Source organism: Carlito syrichta, unplaced genomic scaffold, assembly GCF_000164805.1.
Source record: "Carlito syrichta isolate Samal-C Ts95f unplaced genomic scaffold, Tarsius_syrichta-2.0.1 Scaffold308823, whole genome shotgun sequence".
In the NCBI taxonomy this organism is placed as follows: domain Eukaryota; kingdom Metazoa; phylum Chordata; class Mammalia; order Primates; family Tarsiidae; genus Carlito; species Carlito syrichta.
The window spans coordinates 55,052-77,937 of record NW_007252919.1 but is presented as its reverse complement, the minus strand read 5'-3'; the positions used below and the strand labels follow the sequence as shown (position 1 = coordinate 77,937).

At 38.5% G+C, this 22,886-nt stretch overlaps 1 protein-coding gene across 1 annotated transcript in view; it reads right to left on the bottom strand.

Moving 5' to 3' along the window:
- Positions 1–2,979: 2,979 nt before the first annotated feature.
- The window catches only part of TMEM260 (transmembrane protein 260), a 64,291-nt gene continuing 44,384 nt past the window's right edge, over positions 2,980–22,886 (bottom strand). The window contains exons 13-16 of the mRNA XM_008065958.1: positions 14,632–14,808; positions 11,816–11,869; positions 9,865–9,955; positions 2,980–5,537 (exon numbers count right to left, since the gene is read on the bottom strand). Of these exons, the coding sequence (XP_008064149.1) occupies positions 5,283–5,537; positions 9,865–9,955; positions 11,816–11,869; positions 14,632–14,808 (577 nt within the window). The 3' untranslated portion in view covers positions 2,980–5,282. The remainder of the gene's footprint in view (positions 5,538–9,864; positions 9,956–11,815; positions 11,870–14,631; positions 14,809–22,886) is intronic.

The window sequence follows — 22,886 nt, the reverse complement described above, 5'->3', positions numbered from 1 at the left end:
GCTCCAGCGATCCTTCTGCCTCAGCCTTCCAAGTAGCTGGAACTACAGGCACGTGCTACCACGCCCGGCTAATTTTTGATTTATTGTAGCGATGAGGTCTCGCCAAGTTTCCCGTGTGGGTCTTGAAACCATGGTCTCAGGCAATCCACCTGCCTCAGCCTCCCAAAGTGCTGGGATTACAGGCTGAGCTACTGAGCTCGGCCAAAAAATCCACTTTTAAAGAAAAAAATGATTAATTTATTGTAGAGATGAGGTCTCACTGCCCAGGTAGGTCTCGAACCTGCGGGCTCAGGCAATTCATTCCCCTCACCCTCTCAAAGGCGCAGGATTACAGGCTGAGCCACGGAGCTGGGCTGATTATGGTAATTTTAAAAACAGGACAAAATCTTCATTTATTAGTTTATAATGTGTAATATGAAATGAAATCACCAATGTAAAGATTGTACTCCATTTCTATCTTTTGTACTTTCCCCCATACTAATTACACCAGAATTAAAACAAATGCTAAACAATTAAATTCATGAAAAAGTTAAACTCCAGACTTGGCTTATTTCTATTTATCTTTTATTATACCTTAATTTACCATCAATATTCTCATCTAACAGCAACTAGATACAAAAAGACTTGAGACTACTTGGTTGCTCTGTGAAGTGGGAGCATCAGGATAGGGATATAGTCCAATTACTTGCCTTTGTGTTCTTGATTGTTCTCTTGAAACTTTCTCGACCTTATTACCTCAACTTTTAAATATCATCATGATCTGTATTGCTGAAAACTAGTCCTCAGTCCTAACACTTTTGATCTGCAGAAAAGAGCCAGAGAATTCTACTTTCAAGTCAATGATTGTTGGCTTCACATCTGTAACCTCTGCTAGTTTTTTCCACATTTTCCCCCCAATATGACATGAGCTAATCTTTCCATCAAATATATGCTACATAGTTGAAGATCAATCAGATTTTTTTTTCCTGAAAAGCTCCTTTTTCAGGATATATTTCTGGGAATTTACTTTCCTATATCCAGGTAAGCATACTGTATTGTTCCTAAAGCTTAAAAAAAATACCATCCATGCTGATCCAAATCAAACAGACCTTTAGAGGGTACTGACAATGACATCTTCATCAAATATGATCACTGCTAAAGCTTCAGCTTCTTGTTTGCTTTGTAATCCTGTGCCAAGATCTTGGCCTTTAGATGTTCCCAGAATCCCTGGAAGCATTACTTATTTGTTTGTGAGTGTCAGCTATAGAATGGTTTTGCATCTACAACAAAATCTGAAAATGGGCAAAAAACTGTGAATTTCTTACTGGATAAAACTGTTTTCTTAGTTAACCATAGATTTGAAGCCAGTTAGAAGAACAGGATTTTTTTTTTTTTTGGCTGGACTCTCACTCTGACACCCAGGCTGGAGTGCAGTGGCATGCTCACGGTCACTATAGCCTCGACCTGGTGGGCTTGGGTGATCCTTTCACCTCAGCCTTCCAAGTAGCTGGAACCACAGGCATGAGCCAAAACACCTGGCTGATTATTCTGATTTATTGTAGAGTCAAGGTTTCATCATGTTGCTCAGGCTGGTCTTGAACCCCTGAGTTCAGGTAATCCTCTCGCCTCTGCCTCCCAAAATGCTGGGATTACAAGTGTGAGCCACCATGCCCGGCTCAGACTTTTAATTAATATACTTTTTGGTGTCTTTATAAAGTATACCAGAAGTAAAACAAAGTAAAAGGATTTGCTGTAACAGATTCATTTTTTTTTTTCAACCTTTGGTATACAATTTTTTCCTCAATAGTAAAGCATCACAATTTTTAAATTCTGAGGGATATTGATGAGAACTATGATTAAAGACTCACAGTATTTAACTTTTAAAATATAAACTGCTCTTCATATTCTAGCCTGATGGCTTAAAGATATCAATGGAGGTATCATAAAAATAATCCTAACACTCAAAATTGGCTTTATTTAAGTATCACAAAGCCTAAACATCATGGTTCTATCAGTAGGAAACACTAAGAATATGGACGAAAATAACATTTCACAATGTCTATTTGTAGCTTTCAAAACAGTACACTAGTAATTAATTCCCTTCTATTTTGGCTGCATTTTGAATAATAGAACAAAAGCATTTTAAAAAATGGATCCTAGCTGTCTCTAAAATAAATCCAAAAATTATCTAAACATAGTGGCACACATCTGTGGTTCCAGCTACTAGGAAGGCTGAAGCAGAAGGATCTCCTGAGTTCAGCAGGTTGAGGCTGTGGTGGCCATGAGCACTCTAGCCTGAGTGACAGAGTAAGACTATGACTGGAAAAAAAAAGGATCCTTTTAAAAAACAACAACAAAAAAAGGAAAGCCAATACCAAGAACCCAGCATACTCCCACCACAGGGCACAGGGAGGGGCAGGGAGTGCTGCCCCCTTGGGGGTTACCTAGATGACATGGGAGCCACAATCCCTGTCTCCAGTTGCCCTCTGGTGTGTGCCAGCCTCGGTGCCAGGGCAGCAACACTGCGGCATGTGGAGACGCAGACAATTTTGCTTGCTCTCACTGGCTCTTCAGGCCAAAGTCCAGGCAGAAGTTGGCCTTGTGGGGTTCCTGTAGTCCTGCCAACCCACGGCACTCCTGGGACCCTGCTAGGATAATGCTGGCCAAGTCTTGCATGAGAAGTCACCTCCTTCACATTCTCTTCAATGTCGGTGGGTCAGACTACAGGAAACCCTTTTATCAGATTTTATGGTGCTTGTGCTCTAGCCAAGGAAACTAGGAGAAAGAAAAAGAAAGCAACTTGTTTAACCTCACACCACAGAAAGGAAAAGAATCTTCAAAGTACTTGATTGGGAATGAAGCCCAACCTCCCTAGATCTCGGCTCAGTTTACTATTTTTTCATTTACCAACAGTGTTCAGAAATTTAAATCATTATGATCCTACCTACTTTGGGCCATCATGTAATTGTTTTCTCAAAGAGACAACTTCTCAAAGCCATGTTGCACAAACATAGAATAATTTATGTGCCACTGTACAACAATCAATACACAAAACATATTCAGTCATATAAAAACTCTGTTGAATAGGCAAAAATTTAAAAAGGAGCTATTCTCAAAAGAAGGCCTTCATTTGCCTTTCCTTAGGCTATCCATAGGAAATATTACTTTCTATAAGGTCCCTCAAATACCACATGCATATGCTGAGATGAATAGTCATATACCTATGTACAGATGTTCAGAAACAAACACGAACACCTCTCATATGTGTACAATCTCTTTTCTGACAATGCATTTCCAAGGAACATTTGAATTGTGTTGTACTTTTAAAAATAAAAGTGAAAATCATAATCTTACACAATTTCTTTCAACTGGATAAACTTAGACCATTTATCAACGCTTCCTTAAATTTTTACACCACGCTGAACTCCAACAGGTTTTTGTTTTAAGGTAAACCTGGTTTTTGGTTCTTCCCTGTGGAGAAGTTACTTTCAAGTCAGTGAAAGTTCTTGGCCCATGATTAAAAGTCTTTGCCAATTAGTACTCAACAGCTTCAATTCATTTTTTTCTGGTTCAAGATGAGTAGGAGCCTAATAAGGCTGTGATAAAAGGGCAAAAGGCACTGAGAGCCAAAAGCGGATTAATGAGCTCCTCCATTTATTTGTCTTCCTAACAGCTGAACTGTTACAACTATTGACACTCTTCAAAAGGTTCCGCTCTGAACCCTGTCCAGGCCCTGCAGGCTCCAATGGACATCTTCAAATCCAGAGAATGGAGGGGCAAGAGCTTCCCCTGTGTGATGCCAAAACCAACAAAGCCCCATGGATCAGGTAATGAAACTTCAGCTTTTCCCCCTTTGAGATTTATTTACTGGCAGCTGACAAGGGGCAAATTCAGCTCGAATTGTGCAGTCAAGGCCCTGTCAAGCTTTTAGAGGCACCCTTGTCTTGAAGCACCTTCATGACTGGCATTTCACTCAAAAGCCCTCGGCACTGGTCCTTAACAGCTTATGACATCACAAAGGACACTCCAGACAGATGCCTACATGGCATCCTGCAGCATTTTAAAAGAGAATTAGTGGTTTTAATTATGGTCGTAGTATGAAAGGGAACCATGCAAGCTCCACAGGAGACCTTTGATCAGACCCTTTTGCTAGTACAATGCCACGGAACTGTGACTATTCCTGGTAAGGGGCCCTTTCTTGCTGAATGACTCACCAGTGATCTTTGAATGCAGACAAGTTTCTAGCCCTCCCTCTTCATTAGTGAGCATTTCTATACAGGGGCCTATATAGTGCTTGGAGTCTAGGAGCTATACAATTGGGGGGAAAAGAAGCCCTACAGATCCTGGCCTCTACTTAGGAAGTGCTGAAGGACTCTGAGTGACTTTATTCATTAAAACAGGTTGCTATTAATTAACTGTCATAATAAAATAAAGAACTATTATTTGCATTTCTTACTATGTTCTCTTTAGTAATATGTATAAAAGATGCTTGTAACAGAAATGAATTTATTGAACCACTTCCCTATCCCCCCCAAATCCCCGCCTTTTTTTTCCCCTTTGCATCCTGGCAGCGGGAGCCTACTAATTATTGAGCCTAGATCTCTGAGTCCAAATAGAAGTAAAACATAAATATAAAATTAAGTAAATACAAAACCCTTTTTACTTGCCAGTTTCTACAACTGAAATAAGCAAACATCAAATTAGTTTTTTTTTTTAGTGATTTCAGAGAAATATCTAAGACAATAAAGTTCAAATTATTATCAAAATATAACCCACTTGGCAAACACCAAGTGGGAGATTATGTAACAACTAGCATCTTTAAAAAAAAAATGTACCCTAAATTGAAGCATAACAAGATTAATTCTTTTAAAAAACAATTTCACATTCAGAAGCAGAAAATGTATTCAGTGTGGTATTAATATTAAAATAATTTAACTTTTAAAACTGATCTCAATAAGCATGGTCCTTAAAAGATCCATGGCTGAAATTTTAGTTATATGAAAATAGTTCCTCTCCTCTAGAAACTAATCAAGCACAGTCATTTGGTGAAAGATTGTGGAAGTAGACAATTCAAAAGCTTCTCACTGACATGCTGATTTGGTAACATGGGATAAACAGAATTTTGCATAAATAGTACACCTCAGTCACTGAACATTCCACTAAACGGTACTGCTGTACTAAGTTACTTATTCTGGGAAATTACTTAGTTTTAAATTTTTTATACAGTTTCTTTTCTTGAAGGAAAAAGTTTTGGACTTCAGAATTTTGAAAGCTGAATGACGAGCAGGTTTTCCATATTTTGCTCAGTCATTTTTCATATTTCGTAGACTTTGCAGTTCTTTTCTTAGGTGCTTTAGAGCAACTAAAATATCAGCTTGCTGTGGATCATTCTGTGCTTTCTGAGTGTAGAGACGGAAATGTCTGATGGTTTCAGATAACAGGACTTCGGGATCTGATTCTCTTTCCTGAAGATGCAGCATCCGCTCACAGGCGATGGCATAGTTCTTGTGCCAATTTACAGGGTGTTCCTTTTGTAAAGAGACAATCTCCTTATAAAGCTGGAAAACAGCAAAAATGTTGGTATGCCATTGTTACCCCTTGACTTTTTTTTCAAAAACAGAAAACACAGGAACTAATAATAACAACAACAACAAAAATAATCCAAGCAGCCTACAGTAAAAATCTCATCACTGTTAGGACATGCAGAAAATGCAAGGATGTTACTGTAATTATTACAGTAGCAGGAGGCAAATATGCTTCATCTAAAACTGCTTCTGAGGTTTTTGGATGTTGCAGGGGAAACCTAAGACACGCCGTGTTAGGACAAAATGCACTTTCTCCAGAAAGATGTTCTGGGAAAGGGATTTAGTTCTAATTCATAGAAAGCTATTTACTCAACAGGCAGAAGGGCTGAAACTCTAAATTTAGTTGTTGGAAAAAAATAGCTTTCTTTAGAAGACTTTTTGGAAAAAGAACTTGAAGGGATTTGAATTTTTGTCCTGCATTATTTACATAAATTTCTCTCCACATTAAAAACAACAACAAAAAGCCAACATCAGGTAGGCTGGGCATCACAGAATTTAAGAGATACCTAAAAGTGAGAGATTTAAAATCTTCAGTGTCCTCTAATTTACAATTTTGATAGTTAAAACTTTACTCACAGAAATTTGGAATTTTGCTTTTCAACATTAGAGAGAGTATTAATTGGATACAATTAGAAGTTTTGATATTGAATTTTCCAAAGAAAACACATCAAAATTCAACAAATAAAAAAGCAGATACAAATACGTAAAATGGAATATGGTACTTGCTAATTTAGGAATTTCACAGCCTTCTTGGTGACTGCCAGTTAGAGATGGATTCACAGGAGTTTACCTGTAGACTCTACAGAGCACAGAACAAGCAATAATGCTTTCTTCAAGAGACACGTGTTTTTTTGGATCAGAATTATCTTCATGATATCATTTAGTTAAAAGGAACTTAAAGACGGGCCTGGTGGCTCAGCCTGTAATCCCACGCTTTGGGAGGCTGAGGTGAGTGAATTGCCTGAGCCCGCGGGTTCAAGACCTGCCTGGGCAACTTGGCGAGACCTGATCTCTACAATAAATCAAAAAAATTAGCCGGGCGTAGTAGCACGTGCCTGTAGTTCCAGCTACTTGGAAGGCTGAGGCGGAAGGATTGCTGGAGCCCAGCAGGTCGAGGCTGCGGTGGCTGGGAGCGTGCCACCACACTCCAGCCTGGGCGACAGAGTGAGACTCCAACTCAAAATAAATAAATAAATAAATAAAAATAAAAGGAACCCAAATATATTATTTATTTCCTCAACTACTCCAGAGCAGACAAATGCATACCCATACCCATTTTAAAATTGCATCCTCATGAAAAATTCCACAATCCATGTTTGATGTATCATTTTGATATTTAACAACCCTTAGTCTTCCAGTTCTTTTTTTTTTTTTTTTTTTGAGTTGGTGTCTCACTCTATCACCCAGGCTGGAGTGCAGTGGCACGCTCAAAGCCACTGCAGTCTTGACCTGCTAGGCTCAGGCGATCCTTTTGCTTCAGTTTTTCAGGTATCTGGAACCATAGGCATGCGTCACTACGCCTGGCTAAATTTTTTGATTTATTGAAAAGATGAGGCCTCGCCATGCTGCTCAGGCTGCTCTTGAACTTCTGAGCTCAGGCTATCCTCTTGCCTTCACCTTCCAAAGTGCTGGGATTACAGGCGTGAGCCACCGCGCCCTGCCCAGTTACCTTTTAAAGCAACTTCCCCTTACATCCTTCATTTTACAAAACAGGAGAGTCACCATGCACTTTCACATGCATCAAAGCTACTGAGTTTCTCTACTCTTTTCTCAACAGCTTTTCTTTTCCAGTGGCTTCTCTTCTGAGGCTCCCTCTCATGAGGCATGGGTGTGAAATGCATAGCAAAAAGCAGATACGCAGAAACTGTTTTGCTTTCAAAATTGTACTAGTTTTGGCTTCCAAAACAGATGCCAACACTTCCAGGAACAGTTCCCCAAATGCTCAAAAGAATGAGATGCTGACTGGGCCTCCTACTAGACTTCAGGCATCAGGACACTTGTACTAACTTTTCTAGAACACTTTATTACTGATGCATTAACTTACTATGTGTGTGTTACTGTGATATTAGTCTTAGTGGACCGTATTCTGTTAATTTGGGACATCTTCAACTTCTCTAATTTATTCCTAGGGAGTTGGCTATTCCCTGTTCCCTGATGACACCTAAACTTAGTGTCACCTGAACTTAAGATCTATGTAAGATCTTGTGAGGGTTAATGCAAATAATAACAACAATATCCTGTACACCTAACAAGAATATTCTTGAAAGACCACTACTGGTGGTGGTGATTAAGTAATTATAATTAAGTAACAGGTCTTGTAGGTCTTGTAAACATTGTCACACATCTGCAGACATATGTGAAGGAGACACTGATAATCTGTGCTCACAGAAAAAATTAAGCTTGTTGACCCAAAGGGGCAATAAATCCATGACTGAGCTTCAGTGGTGATCTAATAACTGACCATGGAAGAGATCACCGATGAGAAAATGAAATGTGAGTAAATTTCAAATAATTCCCAACTAAGCATGCTTGTTTTTCATAGAATTACAGGCTACTAGAGATAAACAAGATTATATGACCAGGATATGAGAGAGACTCTTTGAAAGTTTAAAGCTCATTTTTAAAATGTTTATTTTTAGAAAAAAATCAAGGCCTGGAAAGTTAACTGACTCACAGTTGACAATGGCAGAGTGGGCCTAGAACCTGGCCCTCCCTACCACCAGACAGCATTCCAGCATGCTGCCTTCTAGAATTGTTCCTTGCTCAAGTGGGGCACCTCAGAGGGTCTGCCTTTGCTCTTGTGGCTTCCTCCTTATGGACAGCCCTCTCCTCCCTCTCTCACTTCCTTGCCCCACCATCTGGCTAGCTCCTTCTGATCTCTCAAGATGACACTCGATGCCATCTCCCCTGCCACCCTCCCCTTCCCAGCTTGCTGGTGCCCAGCCCTCTGTTTTCCCACAGCATCGCTGTGTGCCTCTCATAGCATTCCCAGGGCTGGGCTGTGGCTGAGGACTTGATCTTATCTCCCTCTCTTACTTGCTCCCTGTTTGATAGCAGGGATAAGATTTGATTGCCTCCAACACAATATTTGCCACTGAGTGGGTGCTCCATACATGTTGTGTAAGTGAATGAATAAATGAATAAACAGTGAGCCAATGAACAAAACTCGGGAGTAAGATCAGTCATGCTGATCGGATACTGCGCTATTCTGACTTCGCACTGAACAAATTTCCTGAGTAGACCTACATTAGTCCAGAGGTGGCAGAAATACCTCAGGTGCTCACACGTATAGGTCCTAGGCTCTCTTTTGATTGATCTTCCCTGGATATTCCTTTCCTAAATGGCAGGCTCTGCAGGTGCCTGAAGAGCCCAGTGCTGTAAGTCATAGAAGAGCAAAGACTTGTTAAAATAGTGCTATAGCAAGTTTCTCATCTGAGCACCCATTTCCCATTTGCCGATTTACTCCAGAGCCTCAATTTGGTTGTCTTCTGAAGGTTCGTTTGGTTTCCTTGGGGCCACAGTTAGAAGACAGAGCCAGTCTCTGCAACCCTGTATGTCATGAAGTCTCAATGAGCCATGGCCCTATCGTTTTAAGTGTACCTAGGGTCATGACTTTTGCATAAAGTGTAACCCGCCAGAACTTGTTTTTTATCAAGCAATTATTCTAGTTTTCTATTGCTTTTGTGGCAAATTATCACAAACAGCTTAGGACAACATTAATTTATTATCTTGTATTTCTGGAGGTGAGAAGTCATAAAATCAGCATGGCTGCTTCCTTCTGGAGGCTCTATAGGAGGGTGTTTCCTTACCCTTTCTATCAGGCTGCCTGCATGCCTTAACTCATGGCCCCTTTGCCTATCTTCCAAGTCAGTAGTGTAGAATCTTTTCTCCCTCTCTTTGACCACTGCTCCTGTACCACGTCTCCTTCTCTGACTCTGAACCCCCTGTTTCCTTTTCATAAGGACCTTTGTGATGATACTGAACCCACCTGGATAATCCGGGATAATCTCCCATCTTGAGATCCTTGATTTAATCACACCCTCGTTTGCCACTTAAGGTAATCTATTCTCAGGTTCTAGAGATTTGGATGTAGACATTTTGAGGGGGGTGTTATTCTGCCTACCATAGTCATTTACTCCAGACATTGTGGTACAATTGAGTATTTTTAGGCTGCTTTATTATGCCCTAATTAAGCTGGAAATAAAAGAATAAAAACTCTGTGATACATCCTTTTTCCATCCCAAGCACTCACCACCATTCTCCCACCAAATATATCCGTATATATAAAAGTATAACATACGTTATATGCATGAGTGTAGAGTTGAGTTTTCACATTTGAAGGCACGTTAGCCGTTTCTGCCAGGTTAAAGATGAAGAACGGTGTTTTCATCCTGGGGATGGGAACCTTCATTAAAATCATATTGTCAATTTCACATTCAAGGCTAAATCTTCCAGGTTTTCTACTGATAGGGAATGTATCAAACCCTTTACTGTATTATTTTTAATTTTCTCATATTCATGAACATTTACTCTGAACCAAGAGCAATCCCTACCCACAACCAGACATTGCATTCATACTGATTACCAGATCTTTTAGGAAGCTAACATTCATCATCACTATTACACACTGTTCTCCCTCCAGATATATGCTATTGCTATGCAAGAGCAGCTGGGAAAAGAAAGACTTGCTGGGTTTGTCAGCACATCCCTGAAGGTCCCCATCATGGCGGCTCATGTTAACTGTGACCAGTTCTTCAAAGGTGGCCAGACTCTGACCACATGAACTCATCCAAATTATATTCAGCACACCAATTAAATCAATACCTGCCCAAATAATGACCTGCTTTCTTCTTTTATGTGATTTCTTCCTAGCTTTCCTGCATAAATCACAGTGAAGAATTGTGCAAACATATGATAGGTATATCTTTGATCAGTTCTTCAAAGCAAGTATTTGTCCCTATGACTAAGCTGACAACTTAAGATATGCCATTTTTGACTTTTTTTCAAAAACACAAACTGTAGTATATCTATTTTTGCAATTGTTATTTTGGAGCTGCATTTCTTGACTAGCCAGCCTTTTTATTTTATTTTATTTATTCTATTTTAAGTCAGGGTCTCACTCTATTGGTCAGACTAGAGTGCAATGGTGCAATGATGGTTCACCATAGTCTCCACCTCATGGCCTCAGGTGATCCACCTTAGCTTCCTGAGTATATGGTCTATAGACACATGCCACCAGACCTGGCTATTTTTTTTTTCAATTTTTTGTAGAGACGAGGTCTCACTATGTTGACCAGGCTGGTCTCAAACTCCTGGGCTCATGAAATCCTTCTGCTTCAGCTTCCCAAAGTGCTGGGTTACAGGTGCGAGCCACCATGCCCAGCTCTGGACCACTCTTTACCTCTTTAAACTTGTGTATGCTCTTTATATTGTAACTCAATTCTCAGTGCACAGTCCTTGGCTCAGACAGGACATCAATACACTTTTGTTGAAGGAAGCACTCCATATATACAAGGTACATATGTCTGTATTATGTAGGACTTATACATTAATATTTAGGCCAAAGTTTGTGTTAGTTATTTTGGTTAAAAAATGACAGGAACCAAAAGAAGCTGTAGCATCACTATGAAATGTTCCATGCAGGACAGTATAACTTCTCTTTCTCAACAATGGGAAAGTATAGCATCTACCACATTAAAATTCAAATCTTTTTAAAAAATGTCTGTCTATTCCATTAGATCATGAGCTCCACGAAGGTCAGAAATGTGTCCTATTCACATGTGGCTTCAATGCCAAGCACAGTGACTGGTCTCTAATAAATATTATACAAGTGCTTAAATAATTAACAGGTGCATTGTAATGGAGGCAAGGTTGTAATTATTAACACTACTCAATCAATCACACTCACTTTGGTTTAGTTAAGGAGGAAAGCATTGGAGTTAAGAGTGGTCCAGAGGTAGACAGATGTGAGCTTTAGACTCCTCCATTGTAGCAATGGGGCCTTGGACAAGTAACCTTTCTACATTGAGTTTGTTCTTTTATAAAATGGAGTTATAACTTCATAGGTTATTGTGAGGAAAAAATGATTCATTCATGTATAATGATTAGTACAATGCCTCAACCAAAGTAATTGCTCATAAATGTTGTTTTAAAAATCACCACTCACTGCTACTCCCCAAATGAAAAATACCATTGGCTACTTCTCTGCCATTTTAAAAACAGATTCAAACCCAAAAATGTCACTTAGTTACCTTGCTTGCCACATCTCTTCATTGGCCACAGACTCCCAAGAAGATGGATCAAACCTGTAGTCATAAGAAAACAGTAATATCTTTCTGTCATCTATATTTATTGCTATGGATATGTAATGCCTGTTTTATAATCTTATAAGGCCAACAAAATGGCCTGGATCTTGAAGTACTGATAGTGACCAAACACAGATTAACTTATTCTCCTAAAAAAGTTCAAATATAGGCTGGGCTCAGTCTGTAATCCCAGCACTTTGGGAGGCTGAGGCGAGTTGATTACCTGAGCCCGTGGGTTCTAGACCAATCCCGGGCAACTTGGCGAGACCTCGCCTCTACAATAAATAAAAAATTAGCTGGGTGTGGTAGTGTGCCTGTAGTTCCGGCTACTTGGAAGGCTGAGGTGGAAGACTCACCGGAGCCCAGCAGGTTGACACTGGGGTTGCCATAAGTGTGCCACTGCACTCTAGCCTGGGCAATGGAATGAGATTCCAACTAAAAAAAAAAAAAAAAGTCCAAATATAAAGAATTTTGAGTTTTGATAAATGTGTTCTTAATCTGCATATGAGTCCCAATACCTCATTAGAGCAAACACAGGATTAATGGGAAAAGACTGGAGGTATCTGGGGAGTCAGCTGTTCATAAGAGGGATCAGGGCAGAGGTGAGGCCACTAAATGGTTAACAGCCACAGCGCTGGGAAGCAAGGTTATCAGGCTGAAGAGATGGGTTTCCTGGCTTTGACATATCATTGTTGGTGCTATGATGTTGCCCAAAGGATCATGGCCAAATGTTTGCTGATTTTCTTTCTCTTAACTAAACATTTTGTTATTATCTATCAATTCTGACAGAATGAGGTAACAAGTGATGTTATATACATATACTAGTCAGCAGCTATCTGAAGAATATGTTATTTTCTAGGTTTTCTTTATCATGGTTGCAAGAGTGCTTTGATTTTAGCCTAGTTAGCCATCTCTGGTTGTTTTACAACAATGTGGTCTGTATTTTGCTTATGTTGACTGAAAAAAACCTTCATAGCATTTTTATATGATCTTGTCTGCTACTCTTAAAGGATAAGCAATAGCTTCTATAATATTTAAATAATTCATAATTTTAATAATAGGTAATGGAAGCACATTTCTTTAAGGGGTGACTCATTTTCCATATGAGAAAGAGTGAATTCTGTAGAAATGCTTAAAGGAAGACTAGCAATTCTCCAACAACATAACCAGGTTGATGCCGACCAACTATGAAGACAAAGTTATGTAAATCTCAGTCTTCCCTAACAGAGAGGTTATCTGTCATTCTTTTTTTTTTTTTTTAATTCTTTTTTTGAGTTGGAGTCTTACTCTGTCACCTAGGCTGGAGTGCAGTGGCATGCTCATGGTCACCCCAGCCTCGATCTGCTGGGCTCAAGTGATTCCTTCTGCCTCAGCCTTCCATGTGGCTGGAACCCCAGGCATGTGCTACCACACGGCTAATTTTTTTGATTTACTGTAGAGAGGAGGTCTTGCCAAGTTGCCCAGGCTGGTCTCGAACCCCTGGGCTCAGGCAATCCTCTTGCCTCCACCTCCCAAATTTCTGGGACTACAGGTATGAGCCACTGCAACCGGCTGCCATTCTTTAAAAAAAGAAAATATGACAAGTTTGTGCATATGGAAACTATCATGGTAATGCCTTTTAAAGCTCAACTGCAGTTATTGAACCTCTGTCACTTTTAGGGTAATGAGACATAGGATGCTGGTCAATGTAGCATTATACAACTGGGAAGTATGAGGGATGACCCCCCAAAACTGGAATTATCTTTTTTTTTGAGTTGGAGTCTCACTCTGTCACCTAGGCTGGAGTGCAGTGGCACACTCATGGCCACCCCAGTGTAGACCTGCTGGGCTCCGGCAATCCTTCCGCTTCAGCCTACCAAGTGGCCAGAACTACATGTGCATGCTACCACTCACCTTGGCCTTTGACTCGCCTCGGCCTTCCAGAGTGCAGGGATTATAGGCTGAGCTACCAAGCCTGACCCAGAATTATATTTCTGAGAGTAGGTCTCTGGTAGTACAGGATTCCTCTGCTAGGTAAATGTTCCAGGAACCCATTAGCATCAGTATACCAGTTAGTGTTCTGGTGAGAGGCTGCGTTGCAGAAAAAAACATCTCGAGTTGTGGCAAACAGATGACTTGTTTGTTCTTCCACTATAACAACACACCTGCCCACATCACATTGAGTGCAGAGCATTTTTTGACCAAAAATAACCCCCGTGCCCCATTCTCCCTATTCCCCTGCTCTCATTCTGAGTGAAATTTTTGTTTCCCCAGATGAAAAAAGTCCTCAAAGGGAAATGTTTTACCGATGTGGAAGAAGTGAAACAAAAAAATGGCAAAAGCACTAAAAGGCATCAAAACTGACAAGTTCATAAAGTGTTTTGAGCAGTGGAAAAAGCATCTCAATAGGTGTGTTCCATCAAACAGCAAGTATCTTGAAGGTGACTGGAGTTTAAACATGAAACAATAAATACGCAATTTTTTAATAAATAAATTCTGGGTTTATTGGGTCCTCCCTCATAGAAGATGCCATGCATGCACCTAGTTATCATGGTTTCCATGCAACCATAGCTTCCCTCTCCTTCTGTCTCCTCATTGTTCTCTAAATTGGAGGACAAGAAAGGAATGTTCTCTTTCTGTATGTTTTATGGTACTTTGGGGGTAGCAAATAGTAATAATTAGTAAAAAGCAAAACAAAATTAAAAGGCATCTCAAAATGTACTAGTTTTAGGGTACTCAAAGCTACCATGTTTATATGCATCAAATATGGCTACTGTTCATACCTCCCGTATTCTTCAGTCCAATTATACATGTTTTTCGTGAGTTTAATCCATTCCTCAGGGTTGAATAAAATCTCTGAAGGGACTAACTTGTCACAAGACCCCCATGGCCAAAGTGAATACTTCTTTTTCCAGGTTGGGTCGCCTTCATGAATTCCTATGCAAACAAATGTTTCTTTTCTATTGAAAACAGAAAAATACATATTTTTAACTTAAAGCTCTAAATGTCAAACAGATATAATTCATAAAAGATTTTTAAGAATTTTATTTTTAAACTTTTATCTATTTTTTAAATTAAAAAATATATTCATTGCTCTAAAATCTATCACTGTAGAAAGATCATTTTTGATTCTTTAAACATTTTGGTTTATATACACCTTTCCCAAATAGACTATTTGAAATTTATCTTCATGTAAACAGCTTTTTTTTTAGGGGTTAGTGGGGAAGCAAACAGACATAAGAAGAAAAAAACCTACCTGTTCATAATGTTATTTAAAAATCACTTGGAGTCAAGCATTGTTATAAGGAAAACTGTTGTGGTATTGTCTCACATGTAAACATATGTTTTCTTTGACAGGTGGAAATAGAAATCTTCTTTGCATCCCTACTTAGAAGTAGTCTTTCCTCCTCGAATTCTCATTGCATTTTATTTCTTAGCTCTTTTATCATGATTGTATTGTACTTATTATTTATACTTGTAAATCTCCCCGAGTAGCCCAGAAGCATCCTGAAGATGGGTTTGCTATCTCTGAATTAACTCTGAGTCTCACACAGCATCATGCACAGTAAACATAATAATTATTTGCTGAAAAAAATTTAGATTAAAAAAACTATTAAGAACTTCAAATCCTGCAAAAATTAGTAATAAGAATGGTTTAAACAGGAAAAAGAATGACAAATGAATAATAGTTCTGTTCCAACTTGTGATTTATTCCTTAACAGCCATTACTAAGTAGGGGAAAAAAAGCAGCAAATCAGGGAAAATTACTTCAAAGTAAAACACTGCATAAACTTTGAAGCAAGACACTTCCAGCTAGATTTTAGATTTTTTTCCCCTACCACTTATTACCTCAATAATTTTGGAAAAATTACTGAACTACTTGTGTCTAGTCTTCTCATCTGTGAAATAGGAATGACAGATATTTTTCAGAGATGTTTAAGATTAAATGAGATATCTTCATATAACATACAGTCCCAAAACATAATAGAGCTCTGGTTCTAGAGAAGATAGAGTAAGCACACTCTACTTCGTCTCTCCCACTGACACAACTATAATTCCTGGATGGAGTGAGTACATGGTAAAGCTATCTGAGGACTCTGAAAAGTAAATGACAGAAAGATGACTGGGGGCCAAGCTAGGTGGCTCAGGCTGTAATCCCAGCACTTTGGGAGGCTGAGGCAAGTGGATTGACTGAGCCCACGGGTTTGAGACCCACTGGGGCAACTTGGTGAGACCTCATCTCTACAATAAATCAAAAATTAGCAGGGCGGTAGTACGCCTGTGGTTCCGGCTACTTGGAAGTGAGGCGGAAGGATCGCTGGAGCCCAGCAGGTTGAGACTGTGGTGGCCCGGAGCGTGCCACTGAGTGTGGGCGACAGGGTGAGACTCCAACTCAAAAAAAGAAAAAAAGAAAAAAAAGAAGACTAGGGAAAATGACCAGAATTAGAAGTTCTACCACATCGGTGATGAGATTATTATTTTCCCCCTCCATAGGGAAAAAAGAAAGCTAAAAACTCAGAAGTATGTAACAAATAAGGTCAAAAAGAGCTTCAAGAAAAGTCCTTTTTTCCTAGTCCATGGAGTAGGAAAGGTGATTCCTAAGATTTGGAGAGAGTGGAGGAGACCCCCGGGTCTTTTTCCTTTTCTCCTTCTCCAGGCACCAGGCAACACGGTGGCAGCAGAAGAGGCAGCAGCACATAATGGTAGTAGCAGCTGAGCAGGTGCCCAAAACCGGTGGGAGGGAAACCTTTCTCTTTAACTAGAGGAGCCATGGTTCCAAGAGTGTGGGTCCAATCCCCATTGCATTTTGGCTCTGTCCTCCTGCAGCCTGGCTCCAGATGCAGACACAGGCACAGGAAGTGCATGGCAGAACGGGAAAAATAAAACCTCAGCTTTTTGGCCAGAGAGCCATGGAGGAAGGGCCCAGGGAGCTAGAAAGTACTGGAGTGACCACAAAAAAGAGCAGTCCCATGAAGTTGCATATGAACTCCTGGCTTCTCTCTAAGCTGAGCATACACTTATCTGATCCTAAACAGGATTTGTGAAACTAACCACAAGGTCCTACACTGGGTACCAGAGAGTAAACACATGGGATTTATCCAAATAGCACTGCAAAAGCTTTGAAAACAAAACTGGCACTGGAACCACAGTTCACAGAAGGCAGGCCAGAATTTATAGCCTGAGATGAACCTGGCCAATGGCTTGCTAACCAAGCAAACACAAAATTAACAAAATCTCCTTAGAATTTAAATAAGACCCAAACATTAAAAACGTCCAGGATACAACCCCAAATTACTCAGCATATGAAAAAAACCAGAAAAATCTCAACTCACAAGGGAAAAGGCAATCAACAGGTGATACTTCAAAGATGACACAGATGTTACAATTGTTAGTCAAAGATTTAAAAACAGTTATTAAGAAGTAAGGGCAAGTACTCTTGAAATGAATGAAAAGATAGAGTCTTAACAAAGAAACAGAAACTATAAAGAAGAACCAAATGGAAATTACCTGAAAAATACAGTGATTGAAATGAAAAATTCACTGGATGAACTAAGTTTGGAGAGATGGTATGTCAGGGATCTTGAAGATAGTTTTTTTCAGTTAGACAATTAAAACAAACAAACAAAAAAATTGAAAGAATGTAGAGTCTCAGACACCTTTGAGACAAGACCTAAAGCTCTAAATTCATGTGATGAGAGTCTGAGAAAGAGAAGAGAAAGAATATGAAAGGATTTAAAAAAGGATTTAAAAAAGGATTTAAAGAATGAATGTCTAAAAAGCTCCCACATTTTGTGAAAGATAGTCTTATAGACTGAAGAAACTCAACAAACCCCAAGCAGGCTAAACTCAAAGAAATCCATGCCTAGATACATCTTAATCAAACTGCTAAAAACAAAAGACAAGCAAAAAGTCCTGAAAACAGAGAAAAACAACACATTTTACCAAGGGGAACAATGATTTGACTGATTGTGGATCTCTCATCAACCCAGAATTCTATTTCCACAAATATCCTTCATAAATAAAGGTGAAATGAAGACATTTTCAGATAAAGAAAAACTAAGAGAATTCACTATTAACAGTCCTGCTTCAAAAGAAATGCTAAAGGAATATCCTCAGGAGAAAGGGAAATGATAAAGATACTTGGAATATCAGGACTGAAGAAAGAACAACAGATCTTGTAAACATTTGGATAAATATTGTACACTATTTTTTCTTAAGTTATTTAATACATGTATGACGATTGAAAATGAAAATTATCACATCTGGTATAATATAATATAACAATCAAAAGTGGAAGATTAAAAAGAATTCTAAAGCATTAAGGTTTGAAACTTAGAATTAAGAATTCTAAGGCATTCCACCTGAAGTTGTAAAATATTATTCCCAAGTAGATATGAAAAGTTAAGTACTTACACTGTTATCTCAAGGGTAACCAGTAGAAAATAAATAAATAAATTAATAAATGCCTTTACCAAGAGATACAGTAAAAAATAAAATAAAAAAATTTTCAATCAAATAATAAATAAAGGCAAGGCATGGTGGCTCACACTTATAATCCCAGCACTATGTGAGGCCAAGGCAGGAGGAATGCTTGAGCCCAGGAGTTCAAGACCAGCCTGGGCAACATAGTAAGACTTCATCTCTTAAAAAAAAAAAGAAGGAAAAAATATCAAAAAGGATGACAAAATGGTGGGAATACAGCTAAACATATTAATATTTACACTAAATGCAAATGGTCAAAATACAATTGAAAGAGATATTTGAAAAAATAAAACAAGACTGAAATATATGCTGTCTACAAGACATCCACTATTAATGACATGGGTTGATTAAAAATAAAAGGATAAAAAAAGATAAACTATGAAAACAATAATTAAATTAAAGTCAATTAAAAACTAGAAGGATTTTTTTTTTTTTTAGGTAGAGGAAGGATAATCCTTGCAACAAATGATGTGAGAGCAGTTTGACATCTGTATGCAAAAACAAATCGAAACTATAAAACTCTTGGAAAAAAATATGAGAAAATCTTTGTTATCTGGCATTAGGCAGAGCATTTTTGGATATGATACCTAAATTATAATTTGTAAAAAGAAAAAAATGGATTTCGTAGAAATAGAAAAACTTTTGCTCTGCAAAAGACACTTGTAAGAGAATAAAAAGACCAACAGGGAGAAATCTTCACAAATCACATATCTGACAGAGGATTTGTATTTAGAACACATAAAGAACTTTTGAAACTCAACAATAAGAAAACAAACAACTCAATCCCACCCCCAGATAGAAAAATATACACAGAAACCTGTACATGAGTGTTTATAGCAGCACTTCTCATAAATGCCCAAACTAGAGACAAGTCAAATGTCCTTCAACAGGTGAATGGATAAACAAACCGTGACATATCCATACAGTGGAATACTACTTAGCAACAAAAAGAATAAACTATTGGTACACACAATAAGTTGGATGGATCTCAAAGGCATTATACTGAATGAAATATGCCTGTATCCACAGGTTATATACTTTATGAGCCTATTTATATTACCTTCTGGAAAAGGTAAAACACAGTGGTTGCCAGGGTTAGGGCTCAGGGGACAGCATGACCACACAGTAACAGCACAAGGGAGTTATGGAATCATGGACTGTTCTGTGTCCTGACTGTTGTGGTGGTTACACAAATGTACACGTGTTAAAATTCATAGAACTATATATCCCTCCCCCCAAAATGAAAGGTAAATCTTATTTCATGTTACAAAAAAAAGTAAAATAAAAAGTGCTCTATAAACATTTGCTTCCTTCTTTTCAAAAGCATTTAGAGAGCTGTCATATAATGATGTTCATCACCTTGGATGAAAAAAATCTCTATCCAATACCTTTAAATCATTCAGTCTTTTGACTTAGTGATTTCACTTCTGAGAATCTATTCTAGTAATTTAAAATTCTACCCATTCCACAAAAAAGCTTCATACACAAAAGCAGGTCTATTGTAGGATATAATTTTATCACTGTTAAAAATTAGATGCCATATTAAATATTAACTAAAATTTCTATTCACCTATTTTTTGAGTTGGAGTCTCACTCTGTCGCCCAGACTAGAGGGCAGTGGCCGCTCCCGGCCACCACAGCCTCGACCTGCTGGGCTCCAGTGATCCTTCTGCCTCAGCCTTCCAAGTAGCTGGAACTACAGGTGTGCACTACCACACCCGGCTAATTTTTTGATTTATTGTAGAGATGAAGTCTCACCAAGTTGCCCAAGTGGGTCTCAAACACGTGGGCTCAGGCAATCCACTCACCTCAGCCTCCCAAGGTGCGGGATTACAGGTTGAGCCACGGAGCCCGGCTCACCTATTATTTTTAAATTACAGTACATACACCTATTATAAATAGCTTGTAAAAATATAAAAAAGTGGTTTTATGATATTGAATGAATGAAATAGACTTCTATTCTATATCATGTTTTCAACTTTATAAAAAATATGATTTTTGATATATGTGTTATTTCTGAGAGACAGGACCATATTTTTCCTAGTTTTTAAAAACTAACTTCTCATTCTGTAATAAATACATACTACTTTTAAAATAAAAAACTTCATTGAAAAAACTGGTACCAAAAAACAACATTTATCCTGAGATCTTTGTTGGCCAAAATATTAACACAACTTTGTAGGCCAGAAAGTTCACTGTCATTTTTTATTACAAAAGCTAAAATCTAGAAACAACAAAAATGTCCAAAAGATAGAATATTTGTTAAATTATTAAGCATCTTTATGAGAACATTATATAGTCAAAAATGATAACAATTAATACTTTTTATTGATGACACAGGTAGATGCTTATGACATGATGTTAGGTAAAAATTGCCAGGTGTGGTGGCTCACACCTATAATCCCAGAACTTTGGGAGGCCAAGATGTGGAACTGCTTGAGCCCAGGAGTTCAAAGCTGCAGTGAGCTATGACAAGGCCACTGCACTCCAGTCTGGGTGACAGACACCTTGTCTCAAATGAGATATTATCCCAGCTATGTAATATACAGTATGTGTGTATGTATTCATAGGTTTATAAATAATTTGTGTTAAAGGTGAATGGAATACAAAAAAACTTATCAAAATGTTAACAGTGGTTGTCCTCGAAAGACATGATACTGATCATCTTTACACTTTTCTATTTTTTTTTTTTAGTTGGGGGTCTCACTCTGTCATCTAGGTGGAAGTGCAGTGGCATGATCATGACTTACTGCAGGCCCAACCTCCTGGGCTCAGGTGATCCTTCTGAATCAGCCTCCTGAGTAGCTGAGACTACATTTGTGGCACCATGCCCAGTTAATTTTTAAATTTTTTTGTAGAGATGAGGTCTCACTATAATGCCTAGGCTAGTCTTGAACTCCTGGGTTCAACCAGTCCTCCCACCTCAGCCTCCCAAAGTGCTGGGATTACAGGTGTAAGCCACGGCAGCAGACCATCTTTATACTTTTTTACATTGCTTAGAGTTTTCCCAAGGAGTATGCAATATTTCCATCATATTGTTCTTGGAACATTTTGAACAATTTTTACTAAATAAATGATGAATAAATGTTCCCAAGCAGAATTAATGGCTTCCTTATCCATGTTTCCAGAACACTTGGCTTATATTATCAGTTAAACCATCCATTCAGTAAATAGTACTGAGCAATTACTATGTCTGACACTTCACAAGGCATTGCTAGTATGGAACTTATCCCATCACATTATAGCTAGTTATAGTCACATCTGTGTATATCTACTACTGGATTGTGTTTTACTTGAATTTGGAACTGAGCCTCATTCATCTTTTTATTACCAGGGCCTACTACAAGATGTAACATAGTAGATATTTGGTAAATGAGTGTGAGATTGAGCTTTTAAAAATTCATGCCGGGCTCGGTGGCTCAGCTTGTAATCCTGCGCCTTTGGGAGGCTGAGGTGAGTGGATTGCCTGAGCCTGCGGGTTCAAGACCCGCATGGGCAGCGAGACCTTATCTCTACAATAAATCAAAAAATCAGCCAGGCGTGGTAGCGCATGCCTGTAATTCCGGCTACTCAGAAGGCTGAGGCGGAAGGATCGCCAAAGCCCAGCAGGTCGAGGTTACGGTGGCTGGGAGCGGCCACTGCCCTCCAGTCTGGGTGACAGAGTGAGACTCCAACTCAAAAAAAAAAAAAAAAAAAATTCATAAAATGCCAATTTGGGGATGCTATTGACTCCTAATATTTTATTTCAGGATAGAATAATTAAATGTTACTCTCACAGCACATTTAAACCCATTAAATTCATATTTCTTAATGAGCCACAGTAAACTCTAGGCTCTACACACCCAAAATATCACATTAATATGTTCCCAGCAAAGGATAATTTAATTTTGGGATTTAGATAGACTTTCTGAAGTCCTCGTTAAAAGAAAAAAGAAATCATGAAATAAGTTTCTCTTGTTCAAGCTCTGGACAATCCCAAGCATTTTACATACAGGAGAAATGTTCAACACTATACCACTGGAGGAGTTATTTATTCTTGTCCTTAACTACAAATGATTTTATGTTCTCAAGTATAGAATTCACAATTCTCACATTTTATTTCTGCTAGCACAAACTATAAGTGTTTTTCTTATTTATAAAAATATCTTATCCTTTATAAAAAAAAATCCTTAAGCTATTTTTATATAGTGATTATTCTTGAAAACATTTGCTTTACACTTAAAAGGGGGCCATGGTGTTGATCAGGGGGAAACTATAATTGCTTGCCATCCACCTGCAATGATTTCAAGTAGGCAGGCACATCTCCAATTTCCCTGAATTGTACTAAGATCTTATTTGCTATTCTTGCTAATCTGTCTTTATTTTTCCTTTACCCAGAACAATGACATTTATTTCTGCCTGGCCTTATTTATGCACAGATATTCAATTTAATTACAAAGATAATCTCACCAGTGACAGGGAAATAGGTATAGAAAATTGGTCTTTTGGATGAAACACAGCTGCAACAGAAACAATTTTAGAAAAGCTTAAGATTTTAGAAAAGCTATTATATGAC